This window comes from Sinocyclocheilus rhinocerous, unplaced genomic scaffold (genome assembly GCF_001515625.1).
Source record: "Sinocyclocheilus rhinocerous isolate Xijiao unplaced genomic scaffold, SAMN03320098_v1.1 scaffold576, whole genome shotgun sequence".
Classification (NCBI taxonomy): domain Eukaryota; kingdom Metazoa; phylum Chordata; class Actinopteri; order Cypriniformes; family Cyprinidae; genus Sinocyclocheilus; species Sinocyclocheilus rhinocerous.
In genome coordinates this window covers 3,474,343-3,491,050 of record NW_015662167.1, presented here as the reverse complement: position 1 = coordinate 3,491,050, position 16,708 = coordinate 3,474,343, and the positions used below count along the sequence as shown (strand labels likewise).

Sequence of the window (16,708 nt, the reverse complement as noted above, 5' to 3'; positions counted from 1 at the left end):
ATATAGCATGCAGTGCTTTATGCCGAACCCCTCTTATTCCTTCTTGTGAAGTAGTGGATTGTAGGAAAAGGAGGGATTGAGAGTAAAAGGGGTACAAGCAGAGCACTGTGCAAACATTAATGCTACAGGCATTAGGCCTACTGAATTTAATACACATATCTGGAGGTTGTGTGCTGAAATGGGAACTTAATTCCCTGTCAAGTGATTTACCAGCCGCGAATCTTAATACCCAAATGCACTGTAGTGGAGAGAGGCTGTTACAGCAACGCGCTAGTGGAACACAAACACAAAGCAGAAACTGTGTCATGTATATTTGCCATTCACCGGCGCTGTGGGCTGAATGATGCTTTTTGCATTGTCCCAGATACTTTTGTTTAGGTAATTTCACAATTTACTTTGATTGCAGCAGATACTGACTACTGCATACTCATTCTTTGTAAAGTGTTCTCATGCCTTTTTATAGCAAAATTATGCTGGTTTTCATGCTGGAAATGTATAATCGGCAAAATGATTTCAGAACCAGCCTGTGTATCCAATTGACAGTCAATTGACAGAGTTTTGAGATTATATTTAAACATCCAAAGTTATTTGATTTAGCATCTTCATGCAGTCACTGTTTCTTTTGATGCATCAACAAGAAGTAGTCAAACTTTATTACAAATGAAATTTTTAGCAATCAATTCACACATATTTGTAAATACAAATTGTAAATTAAGTGTATTTTAAACTGACAAGGAAAATAAAGTAGCTGGAATAATAATAATTAAAAAAATTATTTGTATATGTATTAGTTTTATTGTTAATTTTACATTAAATTATTTCATATATGTTGTAAATTTTATTTTCATTTATTTTAAGACCAGCATATTTTAGGGGCTGTATGGAGTCAGTTTCCTGCGGAAGTTCTAAGAGGCCATGCATTATTTTTTGTATTTTTTTTTCGTTTTCTCATGAACACGACTTAATTGTCTCGTGATCTCAAGACAACGAGAATTGTTTTCTCGTGATGATGACTTAATTTTTTCAACATAGCAAAAGTTGTTTTCTCATGATCTTGACATAACAAGATTTGTTTTGAAGTTTGATTTTTAAAACACAATGCATCGTGAGTCTGTTGGTATAGTAACGCACGCAACCTTGATGGGGACATTCTACAATGCTTAATGTGTGTGTGTGTGTGTGTGTGTGTGTGTGTGTGTGTGTGTGTGTGTGTGTGTGTTTATTTATTTTATTTATGTCATGTGTGTGTATTTATTTATTTTATACCACCATATTTAGGGGCTGATTGGAGTCTGTTTCCATTGCAAATACATTCATTCACTCATTCATTTATACAGATATTTTTATAGGCTAGTTGGAGGTAGTCCAATTTTAGTCTAACTGACAGTCAGACTAAAGGGTTTCTAGTCTGATTGAAGTGCAAAATTATTAACTTTCTGTCTCTCTTACCAGGTATATTTCAAGCGGGATGGAGAGTTGATAGAGGTGATCTCCTATGTTTCACCCACCGTGGGTTACGAGGGCAGTGGCCCCGCTGGTGTGCGTGGAGCCAGACCTCTGATCAGCAGGGATCTGGACGACACTAAGCTGAGAAAGTCTCTATCTCTGCTGAGTCCGGATGGCAGGCCCGGACGCCTGAACACAGAGAGCCCTGGGCGGAGCTACATGGCCAGACAACCCGGCCAAGAGCCCAGCCCGGCCACAGAGACCATCCCAGAGACAGTGGTCAACCGAGAGTTCCCACGCTGGGTTCAGAGCACTGACCCCCTGTACTACTTCAGCAACACGCAGATCCCCCAGAGCGATGGGTCTGTGCTGGTTCAGGCCAAACTCACCTGGACTCTGAATCCGCAGTTGGACAACGACGCCCTGTTTAGCTGCGAGATCACGCACCCAGCTCTCTCCATGCCTATGCAGACTGAGGTCATACTGGGTAAGCTTTTTGTTGGCTTTAACGTTGATTTGTCAGGATGCAGATCTTTAGATCAATGTGAAAGCTTTGTTTTTGACCTTCAACCTTGTTATTCACCTCCCCTCGTCTGATCGTGAGTGAATACTTTTACATCCCCATCTGACAGATGCAGTGAGACCAACACTGGTTTCTATTTGCTGCTTAATTGCGTTACAGGCAAGCAGATTGCAGTTACTAATGCAGAATACAAAATCTCCCAGTGACTGACAGGCCAATTCATTGAACTGTCTGCGCAGTAGATTGAGTTAACTTAACCACGTTATTGAAAAAGTCAACCTGAATTAAAGAAATCAAGCATAAAAGGAATTTCACAGTGCGCTCAAAGACAGCGTTGTTGCTGGATCTCACTGTTGCAACCCACTGATAATTGTAAAAAAGTCTACCATCTTCTAATCAAGATGCTAAAACGAGGATATGCCAAACTGCTTGTTGCGTTTCATATTTGTGTCATTGAAATTGGTTTGTTGCGTTCACTTGTTTATACTGTAATGAAAGTTGTGGCACAACGCTGCCAAAGAATGGGATACTGGCATACCTTTGTATTTTCATGGATGAGAGGCTTTTTTGCAGTTTTTGCTTTTAAAGCTACAACAAAGATGGCCTGACGATCCCATTATCACTTCAAAGGCAGCACTCACTTGTAGTTTCTGCTATCAGCCCTCAGAAAGAGGCAAGTGATGAGACTCAAGACAAGATAAACAGAGACATTTCTCTCACTTAGTGGTGCAGGAGCAGTGCAGAAAGAGATGAAGGCGGGGGAAAGGACAAAAAACAGCGATAAGACGAAGAAAGAGAAGATGGTCTAGAAGCTGATGCCTTTTCCATTCAATATTTCTCATTCTCACTGGCTCCGTCATTCTCGTCTCACTCCGGCATGATCTCCCCCTGTGCGTTTCATGGCTGCTCAGACAGAACTCGCAATCCTATCGCAAAAGTATCTGCTTCTTTTGCAAATGTTTACCTCTTAGCATGAGAGAGAGATGTGGTTTTATTTTCACTCAAACATGATTCCCTGGTGTTCATGAAATAATTATTACAACCACAGCAGAAAATAACAGCAGAGTAAATCACAAATAGCCACGACAGTGCGTGAGGAATTGGTTTGCGCTAAATGACAAAGACAGATCCCTTAGTCAATAACATATACTGTGCAACGATAGAAATGCGTCAGCTGGGAGAGATTTTGCTTTATCGTTTATACTGCAGTAGATGTATTCACACAGCTTTCAGTTGGCAGAACTGCTTTATGTTATTTACACGTTAATGATACATAGAGAAGTGTAAAAAAATATATACTGTGAGACATATCCCAAAGCCAGTCAAGATGAGGAAGAACATGTTATTTATTATTTTACTTTTCTTAAATTACCCTTTTTAATAACAGCAGAGTAAATCACAAATAGCCACGACAGTGCGTGAGGAATTGGTTTGCGCTAAATGACAAAGACAGATCCCTTAGTCAATAACATATACTGTGCAACGATAGAAATGCGTCAGCTGGGAGAGATTTTGCTTTATCGTTTATACTGCAGTAGATGTATTCACACAGCTTTCAGTTGGCAGGACTGCTTTATGTTATTTACACATGTTAATGATACATAGAGAAGTGTAAAAAAATATATACTGTGAGACATATCCCAAAGCCAGTCAAGATGAGGAAGAACATGTTATTTATTCTTTTACTTTTCTTAAATTACCCTTTTTTAATCCCTATTTAAAGTCAGTTTTTTAACTCTAGTGTTGTGTAATGTGAATCTATTTTTGCAGTGATGCCAGATTTATTCATTAGTTTTGAACAAGCTTTTATATTGGTTCACATCAATGAAGTTCCAAATAAAATGAAAAATAATTGGTTTTATTTGTAAAGTACATTCACTGCATTTTAATTCAGTCCATTAAGCAATATTAGGCTTTACAGTTTAGTATATAAACCACATCATCAAATATATTTTTTTTAAATATGTGTTTTGAGAGCAGGAACGTTTGCCTCTGAAGCTGCACAAGAAAAGCAGGGTGTTGTGTCACTGCTTGCAATGTAGTGAGAGAGAGAAGTACATTCGCTAGAGTGCAGGCCTAAAAAAGCCTTGCTAACTTTCTACTTTTATATTTTAACAAGGGCTTGACTGTGCAACAATTCAATCCATAAATTTAACAGCATCTATGTTCCTTAAGAAAAAAAAGATGGAGAGCACTGTTTCGGCTTCTCTTTGTTCTTACCCAGAGAATACAAATCCAAAAATGTGCAGTTGTTGTTCTTAATTGGATCTTACTTAGAATTCAAAGCATCAACAAACCTGGCTTGAGCTTGGCACAACCCCAAATGACAACAGTGAGCTCCTATGTGAAAAAATACATGCATATATGTGAATGTTTTTGTATGTGTTTCCTTTATGCATTGCTTAGCATGTGCAAAACTGTCATTTTTGAAGTCGGAATTAAACCCTGCATTTGTATAAGTACAGTAAAATCAGTAATATTGTGAAATACAATTGCAATTGATTTATATTTGAATATATTCTAAAATGTAATGTATTCCTGTGATGGCAAAGCGGATTTTTTTAGCAGCCATTACCTGAGGAAATAAGACTGGACGATATTATATATGCAGTTGCTCTAGTAGATTTAATTTCAGTTATTATCATGACACTTCCAGTACAGGTACTGGAACCCAGTCAGAAAATGAAATGCAAGTCATAGAAGCATTCACAAATCATAAATCTTTCACAGTTTTGAATATTTTCACATGAGACAGAAACATCTTGACAGCGACTCAAATTTGTAATACATTCACTGAATATTCATGAGGCGAGACTTGCGCTGTGCTCTAAATGGATGCGGTTGGTCTGTGGAGGCGGTGTTCTCAGAACGCCGTCCTCACCTCAGAGCATCACGGCTGGGCTTGTTGCCATGACTTCAAGGTTCAAAGTTTAGACTTTGACAGACTTGGCTGTCTGTCAGTCATATCCAAATATGCAGTGATTCAGTCAGTGCCTCCCCATAATTAAAACTGAGCCAGGCTCAGCAGTAAGGATTTGCATGGGTGAAGGTGCTACTGATTCAGCAAAAACACAGAAGGGGAATGAGTTATATTCTCACATCCAGAGGCTAGAGATGATCTATGCCTGCACGGAAAGTTCCTCCACCCAATAGACTGATAATAAGTACGCAGATGTTTGTTGTGGGTTGTGTGTGGGAGTGTGAATTAATCTGTGCACATTCAAACAACCTTGTTTCTCTATCAAGAGTTTCTATAGCTTGGAGGTTCAGTGGACCATGAGAAGTTGGTCAAACAATTCTGAGAAGAAAGCCAGGGTTAAATCCGACATGATTTATACATATTGAATATGGATTCTTTGTTGGCCCTGGAAGAACATTTATATCAACAGTCATAAATAAACCTAATGGTAGAATCCGATTGGTTGATAAAAATGTTGATCCAGGAACATGTTGTACTTGGGTAAATTGCATTAAGCACAGAGTCATCAAGTTGGACAGTGTTAGCTCTGCTAAATACACCAGCTTGGGCTGTTTTTTATGCTGGTCTAGTTGATATTGTATATTTAATTGTGTAATTAAAGACAAGTTAAATATTTTCATACTATAAATAATGTTTTGATGACTAAACTTTGAGACTTTGTAGTTGCCTCCTTTAGTGAAGCCTGAAAAGTCAGCGTCTCTGTGGCTCATCAGATACAGTGCTTGCAGCCATAATCAAAGGTGATGACATGGGTCACCAAATGCTCCTCCTGGAGTTGGTCCCAAACATCTGGCCATCACCTTACTTCAACAGCAAGCTTTAAATAAGGCTTTCTCAGGCTAATTCTGTTCAAAATGCTTTTTAACAGAAGCAAGTTTACCCTTTTTTCTTTAAAAAGAAAAAAATGCTATGGCAGAACAGTTACCTGGCACCACGGGTAGGAAAATGTCACAGCTCAGTGAATTTTTTTGACAGCTCCGGTGGTTAGGGCTTAGGTTAGGCAATCCAAGGTATTGATCCGTTAATTCAACCACTTGGTACGGAAAAGGCAGGGTCAGCCTTTGAGTGCCCATTGCTCTGTCAGAACACAGGCCCTATCAGTGTTCTCCTTTTGTTTTTCAACTGTTTTCTTAGGGAAAATCAATGGAGTCATTGAGTCATGATTCATGCCTTGACAAGCTCTTAATCTCTCGTGTATTGCATTTCACATCTCTTTCTCCACTCCGCAAAGCCTGGCCGCTAATATCCCGGATCATTTCCATAATAAGCAAGCAGGCAAAAGAGGATTTCTGTGCATTCTGTGTAGTGTCCTGCCATAACTTGATTTATGTGTGAAATACACATTCATAGGATCCATTACAAATGTGAGAGCGGAAATCATAATCCATTAAGCAGCACCGGGGGGTAATCATTAAACTGACTAAGACTGGCCTGATGCCTCATTAGATTTTGCTGGACACTCTGTGGCTTGATTGATGGCTAAAAGCATGATTAGCCATTGTTTCACATAGTTCTCAGTAGCTGGATTATCTGTATGTGTTGTAGGAGCCAAAGCGTAGCATTAGCCGTAATGAGGGTTGAAAAAAGGCCACAGTGGGATGTATTTTTGAACAATTTCAAGTCCAATCTTCATTTACTAAGCTTCGCTCTGGAATTATATGGTAGCGCAAACATATGGCTCACAAAACTTGTTTTATGGTTCTCAGGGCTACACAGAGTGGATGCTGGTAATCATGGTAAACGATGCAGAACCACTTAACACGGGACCAGTCGGAGGCTTTCTCACACTCAGACTGACACTATAAAGCGCCTAGCTCATGTTGCCGAATAGAGGAAGTTTCACTTGAGAAACTTATGGTCTCACTTTCCAGACATGTACAAAATCACTTTCTTATCTTCCCCCTGAGTACACAAGAGTGGCTTCTCAGTGCCTGAGAAGGTCAAAATATGATGTTTTAACCTTCCTTTCCTTCATCACATCCCAGCCATTCTCTAAGACCAAATTAAACCCATCTGGGAGATTCAGTTCTCACAAGACAAGGGAATTAGTTCTCTAAGTGTCTCTTATCTTACTTCCTCCACCGTTTGCCTTGCACGCTCTATTTCTTCTTCAGTAATGAGTGTCTACCCAATTTAGGTCCTTGTCTCTCTTGGGAAATAAATACTCCTCAGCAATTTCAATGAATGAAACTGAGAATCTCCAAGTTGACCTCCAAGTCAAACGCCATGACTTTAGTCTGTTAATGCTATGCTGGTATTCTAGTATTGTTGTAACTGACAGTGTTTTCTCTCGTTTCCTTCCGCAGCGGCTCCTAAAGGCCCCAAGCTTATGATAACCCCTACCAGAGCAAAGGTAGGGGATACGGTTCGCATCACCGTCCAAGGTTTCCAGGTAGGATCTCCAGTGGTAAGTCCATGGGGGTTACGAAACCAGGGCCAAGTTCAGTTTTGGATACGAGGAGGTTTGTCCCGCATGTGCAGTTAAGCCTGTGTGATGTACGGCTATAGTGACCATTCTTACAGAGTGTGCAATGCAACACGTGTATCTGTCAGCTCCTGACCTGGTACTGCTATCCATGAGCTATCAATCCAAATGGTCCGGCCTGTCCGAGGAGGGGTGCACTTCATCTGGCAAAATCAAACCGTTCAATCATGTAAGTTGCTATGAAATCAAAATAGGGGGTTTTCAAAGTCCTTTAAAGGTCATGAGAACCAGAACTCTGAAAATGATCTATTGGAAAGTACTTTGGGCTGCAACTCAAAAAAAGACCTTGAGCACTCAAGGTTATTAGAAAGTACTGGACATATATGGGTTGTGAGATATGATAAGAGTCTAATATAAAAATCTAATTGCATTTGTAAGTGGTCTAAAGACACTCAGACTGAGTGACAACAAAGCTCTTTGGATGAAATGCCATTTAAGTTGTGATTATCTTTTCTTTAATTGATTTCTCAATTGTTAGCACTCTATATTTCATTGTCATCTCTATAAACACAGAACAAAGGAAACAAAACTAATGCAGTGTTGCATTTAATAAATCTCTTTAAATGAAAAATTGTCATAAAATTGCTAAATGATAACATGGGTCACATTTGTTTCATTTAGATATTTATCCGGTTTGCATGCTGTTAGCTGTTAAAGGAAATAATTGGTGAGTCAGAACTTTACAAAAAATATATTTTCTGGTAGTGCTTTATTTTAAAGACCAATTCTCACTATTAACTAGTTGCTTCTTAGCATATTGGCTGTTTATTAGTACTTATAAAGCACATATTGATGCCTTTTTCTGCATGACCATATTTTAGATCCCTTAATCCTACCCCATACCTAAACTTAACAACTATTAGGAAAGTATTCATAGATGACTCTTGGTTAATAGTGAATATGTGTTCCCTATTCTAAAGTGTTACCAATTTTCTTATTAATTAGGTATTGTTTTCCAATAAAAATATCTGAATAATATAGGACGTAAAAATATCTTTAAAACAAGAAACAAATATTTGAGCAGCAAAATTCTGACACTTTTTAAGAATAATTAGTAAGTTAAGTTTATTTTTCTTACCCTGTTGGCAAATAGTATTTTACTTGTTTTAAGCACAGAATCATGGAATTGTTACATTTGTGCTTAATAAGAAAAATAATTCAGTTAGGACGAGTTAAAAAAAATAAACTTAATTAGGTCCTAGTATAGTTTGTTGTGGTATAGTAGTGTATAAGGTATAATATTTTCTTTAATCTTAATAATGACCGTTTTGTTTTTCATATAAATTTATCTTGTTTAAAAGATGCTTTCCAGTAAAATGCTATAAACAAGACACTAAAATGGATCTAGAAAATTGTTTTTGCGGTGAAAAATCTAAGCTTGACAACAACTAGCCCCAGAAATAAGGCAGGCTGATTTAGTATGCTAACATTTAGCTTCTTTTTGCTAACGCTAAACTCCTCTTACTTGTGTTTGTGTTCTGTTTGGTATTCTCACCAGAAGGCATAAGAAAATCTGATTAAAAACAAATCAGCTGTTTGTTGATGTATTTCACTGCAGCTTTCAGGGATTTTGCTGCTTTCGTTTGTTCTTGTCAGACTAGCTAGCAAAACAGGTGTGAGCACAGAGCTAGCCAGGAGCGCTCTACTGTCAACGGCGCCAAATTTATACTCGCTTCAATAGTCCATCAGTTCCACAAGCCTAGTGAAGCAGGGAGATTGTCTCAGTGTAACTATCACCGTCTGCCAAGAGCTAAAAAAATAAAATAAAATAAAATTCTTCCCCAGCAGATAAACACAGAACAGTTTGGTGATGATCCGCCCAATCTTTGTGACAGCTCTGACTCAGAGATGTGTCTAGCCAACGGCATTCAGGTGGAAAGAAATTAGACCTGATATGCTATCATCACTGAATCTACTTTACGCTATTTTGTTTGTCATGAATTTAAAAGAATGTTACAGTAGTTGTGTTTTATTCCTCATGGAAATTTCAGGTTTAGCTGTGTTCTAGTCGGTTAAAAGGGGCTGTGAGCTTGTGTAAACTGGTCATTAGCTGGTCTATACTTTGTGATTAGCAAATGTAGAATTGTTATTCGCAGATCAGAATTGGTTATTTGCAAGCTTGTAGACCATTTAGATGGCCAGCAATCCCAGTCTAATCCCAGTCAGTGTCCAGTTAGACCAGCTAATGACCAGCCTGAACCAGTTCAGATTAGCTAAAAACCATGCTTCAAAATACATCTACCATCTAAAACTGAATTTTCCATTAAGAATGCCCTCTCTTTTTTGGGTTTTGGATGGAAAAAGCGCTAAGACGGAGTTACCTGAGTAGAGGAGGGAGTTGGTTGGTACTTAGGCAGTTTGTCTGGCAGATCTGTGTTTATTCCACTCACATTTTACATATTTGAACCTACATATTACACCTTTAAATAATAGAAGAATGGTCACCATAAACAGGCTTGACGGGGACATAAATCCAGTTTGGATCTTAATATTTGCACAAAAGATTTCAGAGGATTTTAAAGCCAATAGAAATGTATTTGGAAGAACATCTCCCTTATCCTAAGCTGCTCCACGGCCTTGGGTTTCACATGTAGATAAGATAAATGTTATCACAGAAAACTAAATACTACCCTGCAGTTCAAACAGTCACAAAAAAACAGACTCAATATCCCCTTTGGTTTACTTAGACTCTAGTGAACCACCAACAAATGAGGTCACATTGGTGCCTTCTTCCTTTCTAAGTTAAACGTTGCATTTGAGTACTGAGCATTTATGCTCTCCAAGAGCTTGTTTTATTATGTCTTGATTTTAACCAGTCAAGTGCCATGGGGGATATTTTTTTTATCTGGATCTGACCTGATTCCACCAGCAAGTGCAAACTCATTTCACTGCTGTCTTGCTGTGAATGTATGGCGTTATTTTAATGACAAATGTCGAGAGCGCATTATTGTAGCACGAAAGCACATTAATATAATGCGCGAGCGCGAATCTCTCCGCTCGCGCGCGGATTTCTTTTGCTCTCGCACAAAACCGAACGCGCGCGCTCAGATACACGCTGCTCTCGCCCGGCGTTTAATTCGCACCTGAATTAAACGTCAAAAGTTATCATTGTGCACTTTTAAAAAGTAGTCTCAAAACAGATTTGTGCAGGGCCTTTCCTTGATTTTTTATGGTTGTATTTTGATCTTTTCTGCGAATGCACATATGCATCTCTTTGTAAAGTAGGCTACTTTGTATACACTGTTTTAAAAGGTGCTATATAAATAAAGCTTTAACCAATCAGACCACAACTGACCGATGAAAATACTACGTGAAATCTAATTGGCTGAGTGAACGGAACCTGGAATTCTTTTGACAATCAAAGATGGATCTTTAATTTCTTTCCAGTTTAATAATATTTAGCAATATCATTGCAATAAATTCTCAGTTGGTATGATGGCAATAATAACAACTCCTCAAATCAACATCAATTGCAAAAATAGATGTAAATGAAGCAAGATATAATACAATAAATGCTCTAATAGCATCGCTGTTTGGACATTTATTGGGAGTTTTTTTTTTTAATCCAGTGTTTGTTTTCAGTTCTGATTTTTTTTTTTATGAAAATCCACTTAATATTAGCTACACATTCAATGGCACTCTCCTCTAAAACAGTGAATATACAGTTATATGACAGTTACATGTAATTACATTGTCTGCAACTGCATTAAATCCATAGAATAGAATGTAGTAATGTTATGGCAAATCTGAAAAATTCATTATAGTGTTATATTTGGTCTCCAAATCGTAAGTATCGGTTTAGGGAATAGTGCATCTGATCCTTATCTAAATAGTTCAGAAGATAGAAATAATGAAGAATAAATCAGAAGATTTAAGATTTAAGGTTCAGGTGCGAAAATAATTAATATCTATAGAGCATGAGCACAGAGAGATTTGAGAGTGCACAGGACACAGTTTGAGTGAGAGGAGACACGTTTTAAGTGCCTGCACTCTCTCCGGGCGAGAGCAGCGTGTATCTGAGCGCGCGCGTCCGGTTTTGTGCGAGAGCAAAAGAAATCCGCGCGCGAGCGGAGAGATTCGCGCTCGCGCATTATATTAATGTGCTTTCGCGCTACAATAATGCGCTCTCGACATTTGTCATTAAAATAACGCCATATGAATGTGGAAGTCCAGTGACACAGGCAAGCCACACTCTCCAATGAGCCGTTATCAAAGGTCACCCAGACAAGCCACATGATTTTGTGAAGTTAGATGGATTGTGCCAGCCAGTCACTTATCACACCTAGAACATGGGTAGATTGGTTTGATCAGCAGGGGAAAGATATCCTCTCCCATGTCCGGAAACTGGATCTACAATTAATCGGGATGTTGCCTTGGCACAGACACTGAGATTTCTGAGTTTCATAACACCTGTCCTCTTGTGTAGAATCAAATGGTCTTATAGTGAGCTTTCACAAGTATTAAAAGGCAAGGACTTGCTCAAATAGACATGAAATTATGTATTGTGTTAGTGGGCTTCCAGGTATAGTTGCAGACAATGCTACACCATGGACCACTGCAAAGGAGCAAATAAGAATAATTTATATTCTTTTGCCTCTTGTGGATTACCTGTTTAATGTGATGTTTTTTCATTGCCCACCTAACAACCATCAAACCCCTTACATTCCTCTTCCTGGAAGTCTATTACAAGAAATGCTTAAATGGTCTCAATATAGTATTGCATTTCATTGATGACTTGGTGCAAGATTTATTTCTCTTATTTTCTGTCCTTTCTTCCAAATGAAAAGGTATTGAGTATTGATTGATTGTTTGTTTGTTGTTTTAGTGGGTTTTTTTAAAGGAAGCATTTTTTTAATGAGTTTATATTGTTCATAATATAACGTTTCTTAATGATATAAGATGCCTTTGAAGCTAATAATTGTTTAAATGGATACATTTTTGATATATAAATTCTGTATTAACTAAATAAATGTAAAATAAAGCGTTAAAATCAATTGTGATGTATTATTAAAAAATGAATATTCATTTTGAAAAATTATCTTTCGAAAGAAGAAAAAGCTCAAATGAGGTGAGCATTAGATGACAGCAAATGTTATATATAGGATAAATCATGCACAATTTAAATTGCAATTTTAAAAAATCAAATATATGTCAGTAACTGATTTAGTACCGATATATTTTGCATCCCTGTCTTCTTCGGACTGATTTTTTTCTCTTCATCCTTTTTTCCTTTATCTTCACATCCTTGTGTACTAAACACACACACTACTTCCAGAATGAGGTGTTTCCTGAGCCTCTGTTCACCTGGACGCGGGTTGGTGGCAGACTGCTGGATGGCAGTACTGAAAGAGATGGGAAGGAACTGGTGCTGGAGCGAGTGCCTGCAGAACTAAATGGCTCCATGTACCGCTGCACAGCCCAGAATCCACTGGGCTCCACTGACACACACATACGCCTCATTGTTTTTGGTGAGTAGCTCCAACAGTAACTCCTATTTCTATCCTAAATGCAATAATTAAAGGTCTTTGTTTATGGAATTCTGTTTCTCATTGTATTCTATTGGATTTAGTTTTTGTTTTTTGTCTTTTGAGGACAATATCCTTTAAATTAAGCCAATATTTCGTCAAGTCATTCAATGATTTTAGTCAAATTTACTCAAATTTTAGTCAACAAAAATAACATTTTAGTTCACGATAAAGTGCGAAATAAAACCAAGCATTGCATATAAGGACATGTATTTATTTAAACTAAGCAGGGAAGCAGCTTATTCAGAAATTTGTGACAAAAAATAGATGATTACATTAACACATAACGGTCAAATCTCCAGTATTTTGATCATTTTTTGGGTCACAGATGTCTTTCCTTAAGGGATATTGTCTTTTTTAGCACAAATATGAAATCATCAACATGTTAAAAGAAAAATAGCCTCTTTGTGTGATTGTGTGACAGTTTCATTCCCCTGTGGTTTTGTCTGGCCATCCTTTGTGGCTGAAACAGATGCTGTGCCCACTAAGTCTTGGCTTTGTTTTCATTGATGTTAGAAAGAGATTGTTTGCTGATGCATTTGTGTGTGTGTGTGTGTGTGTGTGTGAGTGTGTGTGTGTGTTTTGCCGCCCCTGGACTAATTTCCCCCCTGAGCTTTCGAGGTTGTCAGGCTTTATGAGAGATCTGCCTATAGTGTGAGCGCAGATCTAATCAAAGATGTGCTTTGGAAGATGAAGGACAGTCGGTACTCCTCTGGATAATCCGAATGACAGCCAAGGCTGAGGACAACAAGCTTGAATATGCTTCACCATCAGGCGTGAACATACAATTGCACCCATGATCAATTGAATCAGTTGTTTATTGTAGATTCAACCACATGCAAAAACAATTGCTTCTCACTCCTTTAAAATAATACGATCATTTACGACACACATATGACTTTTGCTAAGGGATAGGGCACACAAAATTAAAAATTGTCATTATTTACCCATCCTCGTGTCATTCTAAACTAAAAAATGTGAAGAATTGGTCACTCTTTACTACACTTTGTGCAGAATTATACAACTAAAGTTGTAAAAAATTACAGAGATGCCACGAGGCAATGCATTGCATTTGACTTGATCTTCCATTTTGGGAATGACACATGTAACAAAGGCAGTATCTCCTTGACTGAGTATTTGTTAAAACATTTATTTTTTTTACACAAAATTGAATTAAATGTTAAAAATAAAGATTTTTTTTTCTGAGAGCATATTTAGACATTACACATTGAATTAAATAATCCAATACCATTCAAATACTGTACAATGAATGGGGACTGAAGCTTTCAAACTTCAAAAAGAATGAAAAAGAATCTTAAATATGTCATTAAAGCGGTCCATAAAGTTGTCCATCCTCTATATTTCAACTTATCTGAAAGTTTCCCCTTGAGTGAACTGTCAACAATTGCAGCCAGATAATTAAATCAGTGAGTTTATACTGGTTTTGTGAACAGAATCAACCAAGTCATTGGAAAGAAACCTAAAAAGACATTATTTAAATGTGCAGGCAGATGTCAAGATTTTCAGTGAACAGCAACTTAATTGATCAGTGTTTATGGGTGAGTTGTGTGGACCATGATGCTTTTATGGTGCAGTTGTATCCTTCCTGATCCTTCAAAGCTTCAAATCTAATTCATTGCACAAAAACAGTTTCTCTGAAAAAATACAGCTTAGAAATAACATGAGGGTGAGTAAATAATCACATAATATTCAATCGGCCTATTACTTCTATTCTTCAGGCCTATTCTTCATGCACATCTACAGATTTTTGGGGCAGAGTACAGGAGGCCATTTAGTGAAAAGTGGTTCTTTAGGGATGGCATCACCTCAGGAATGGTTCACGTGGAGAAGCATTAATGTCTATTTAACAGCCTAGTGTGGCCCGCGTCATCATCCACCACATTCAAATCATCCTTGTGTTTTTGAGTCTGAACACGGGTGGCACAGAGGGGAGAATGGTGATTAAGAGCCTTTGAACTGGGCTACTATTGACCGGTTTCAATAGCCATTCATTAGAGCCCTTCAGCTGTATTAAAGAGCAAAGATGAGCATTTAGGAGAAAGGAAGCTTGCAGCATCAGGTCTTGTTAATAGATTTTTGCGGTCTTGGAGGCGGTTGAGGATTCTTAGAAAATATTTTGGTATTTTTTGGAGTTTGCTCATCTGTGTGTGCACAGAGAGCTCAAAGTTCAAAAGGTTGCAGTCTTTGGTGGATTTTACATTGAAGCCTGCCAAGAATAGAAGAGAACTTATGAACTTTGGCTGCCGATAGCTCTTCAGCCGTGTTCTAGTCTTGTCTCTAAGAGACTTGTGGTTTTTATCCATTAGAGCACAACCCTATGATGGTTATCTCTCGTATTATCTATTAATACATTCTTCTCTCTCCCTCCCCACCTCTTAATCTTCAACTCCCCCTCCTCTTCTCTGTTCTGCAGAAAACCCAAGTATGATGAAAAACACACAGAATCCGAACAGTAAGTATTTGAACGCCTCAATGATTAGATTCCTTGGCTGTGTGAGCTTTTTGCTGCCTCTTGTTTGAGAAGAATCCTTGATGAATTAAGAATTACAAGAGAGCAGTTCCACTGTGTTTTCTTCCTACGGGTGGTATAATTGCATAACTGAAGTTATTAAAAATTACAGAAATGCAGCAAGGTCAGAATACTATCCCGAAATGCATTGCACTCAACTTAATGTAACATTGTGGCACATGAACCAAAATCAATATCGCATTGATCAAATACTTGCCAAAACATGGCGATGATTTTTTTTCTTTTTGCACAACATTGAATTATATTTTCCAAATAACTATATTTGTTTCTGAGATAATCATTCATTGAATTAAATAAGCAAAAAGCAAGCAATAAGTACAACATGCAACAGAGGTCACGTGACAACACTGTTGCATACTTTTAAAAAAAAAAAAAAAAAAAACCTTTTGGATGCATCGCAAGAGAATGCATTGTTAATTTTAAGAATTAACAGTTATGCAAAAAAGACTGTATCCCACAATGCACCATATTAATTTTCGAGATGATAACTGGGTACTATTGATTGAATTACACATTGTATAGAATATACTATATAAAAATGCAGTATAATGTGTGGAACTGTTCTCTTGGAATTGATGTATGTTTCAAAAGCAGTATTTGCTTCCTATGCATTATAGAATTGTGAAATTGCTTAATTGTGGTTTGATAAATTATAGCTATCCAGCAAGTAAAAGTATAGGCTTTGCTCTGTAACCATACTGAGGACAGGAGATAATAACCAGCTATTCTATATATTGAAAGGATGCTTAAGTACACTGCTCTTTAGATACTATCCAGAGCAAGGAAAATACTGTAATAGTTCAGTTTTATTTAGTTTGCCCATTCCTCTGGTTTTTTTTAATTCTTTCCCTCTCTGAGACTTTTCTAAGGCTACATACTGTGTTTTTATTTTCTCTGGTCTCCCTCCGTCCTCTCCTCCTCTCAAGAGGCCATGTGTCTTCTGTAGGCTTGCTGCTTTCATCATTTAGATTCTAGAAGTGAGCCATCACTTACCAATGCACCAGCGCGTCCACAGCAAATATAATTCAGTGATGGATTACGGTTGTTTTATACATTCAGTGCTGGCTCATTTACAGTTTCTTAGAGTCTCATATGTAAAGATGAAGAACTGTCAGGCAGAAGGGCGGAAGGAGGCCTCTGCCTTTATTTCTTATGTTTTTCTCTTATTCTTTTTCACTCTCTCTCTCTCTCGCCTCAC

General features: G+C 37.7%; 1 protein-coding gene across 2 annotated transcripts in view; it reads left to right on the top strand.

The window, feature by feature from the left end:
* LOC107727841 (immunoglobulin superfamily member 21-like) overlaps positions 1-16,708 on the top strand; it is a 205,770-nt gene that overhangs the window by 186,612 nt on the left and 2,450 nt on the right. The window contains exons 6-9 of one of the 2 annotated variants that reach the window (XM_016537856.1): positions 1,453-1,933; positions 7,256-7,341; positions 12,710-12,902; positions 15,394-15,432. In XM_016537856.1, coding sequence (XP_016393342.1) covers positions 1,453-1,933; positions 7,256-7,341; positions 12,710-12,902; positions 15,394-15,432 — 799 coding nt within the window. Of the gene's footprint in view, positions 1-1,452; positions 1,934-7,255; positions 7,357-12,709; positions 12,903-15,393; positions 15,433-16,708 lie in introns of both variants that reach the window. The other variant, XM_016537855.1, reaches the window with a different exon arrangement.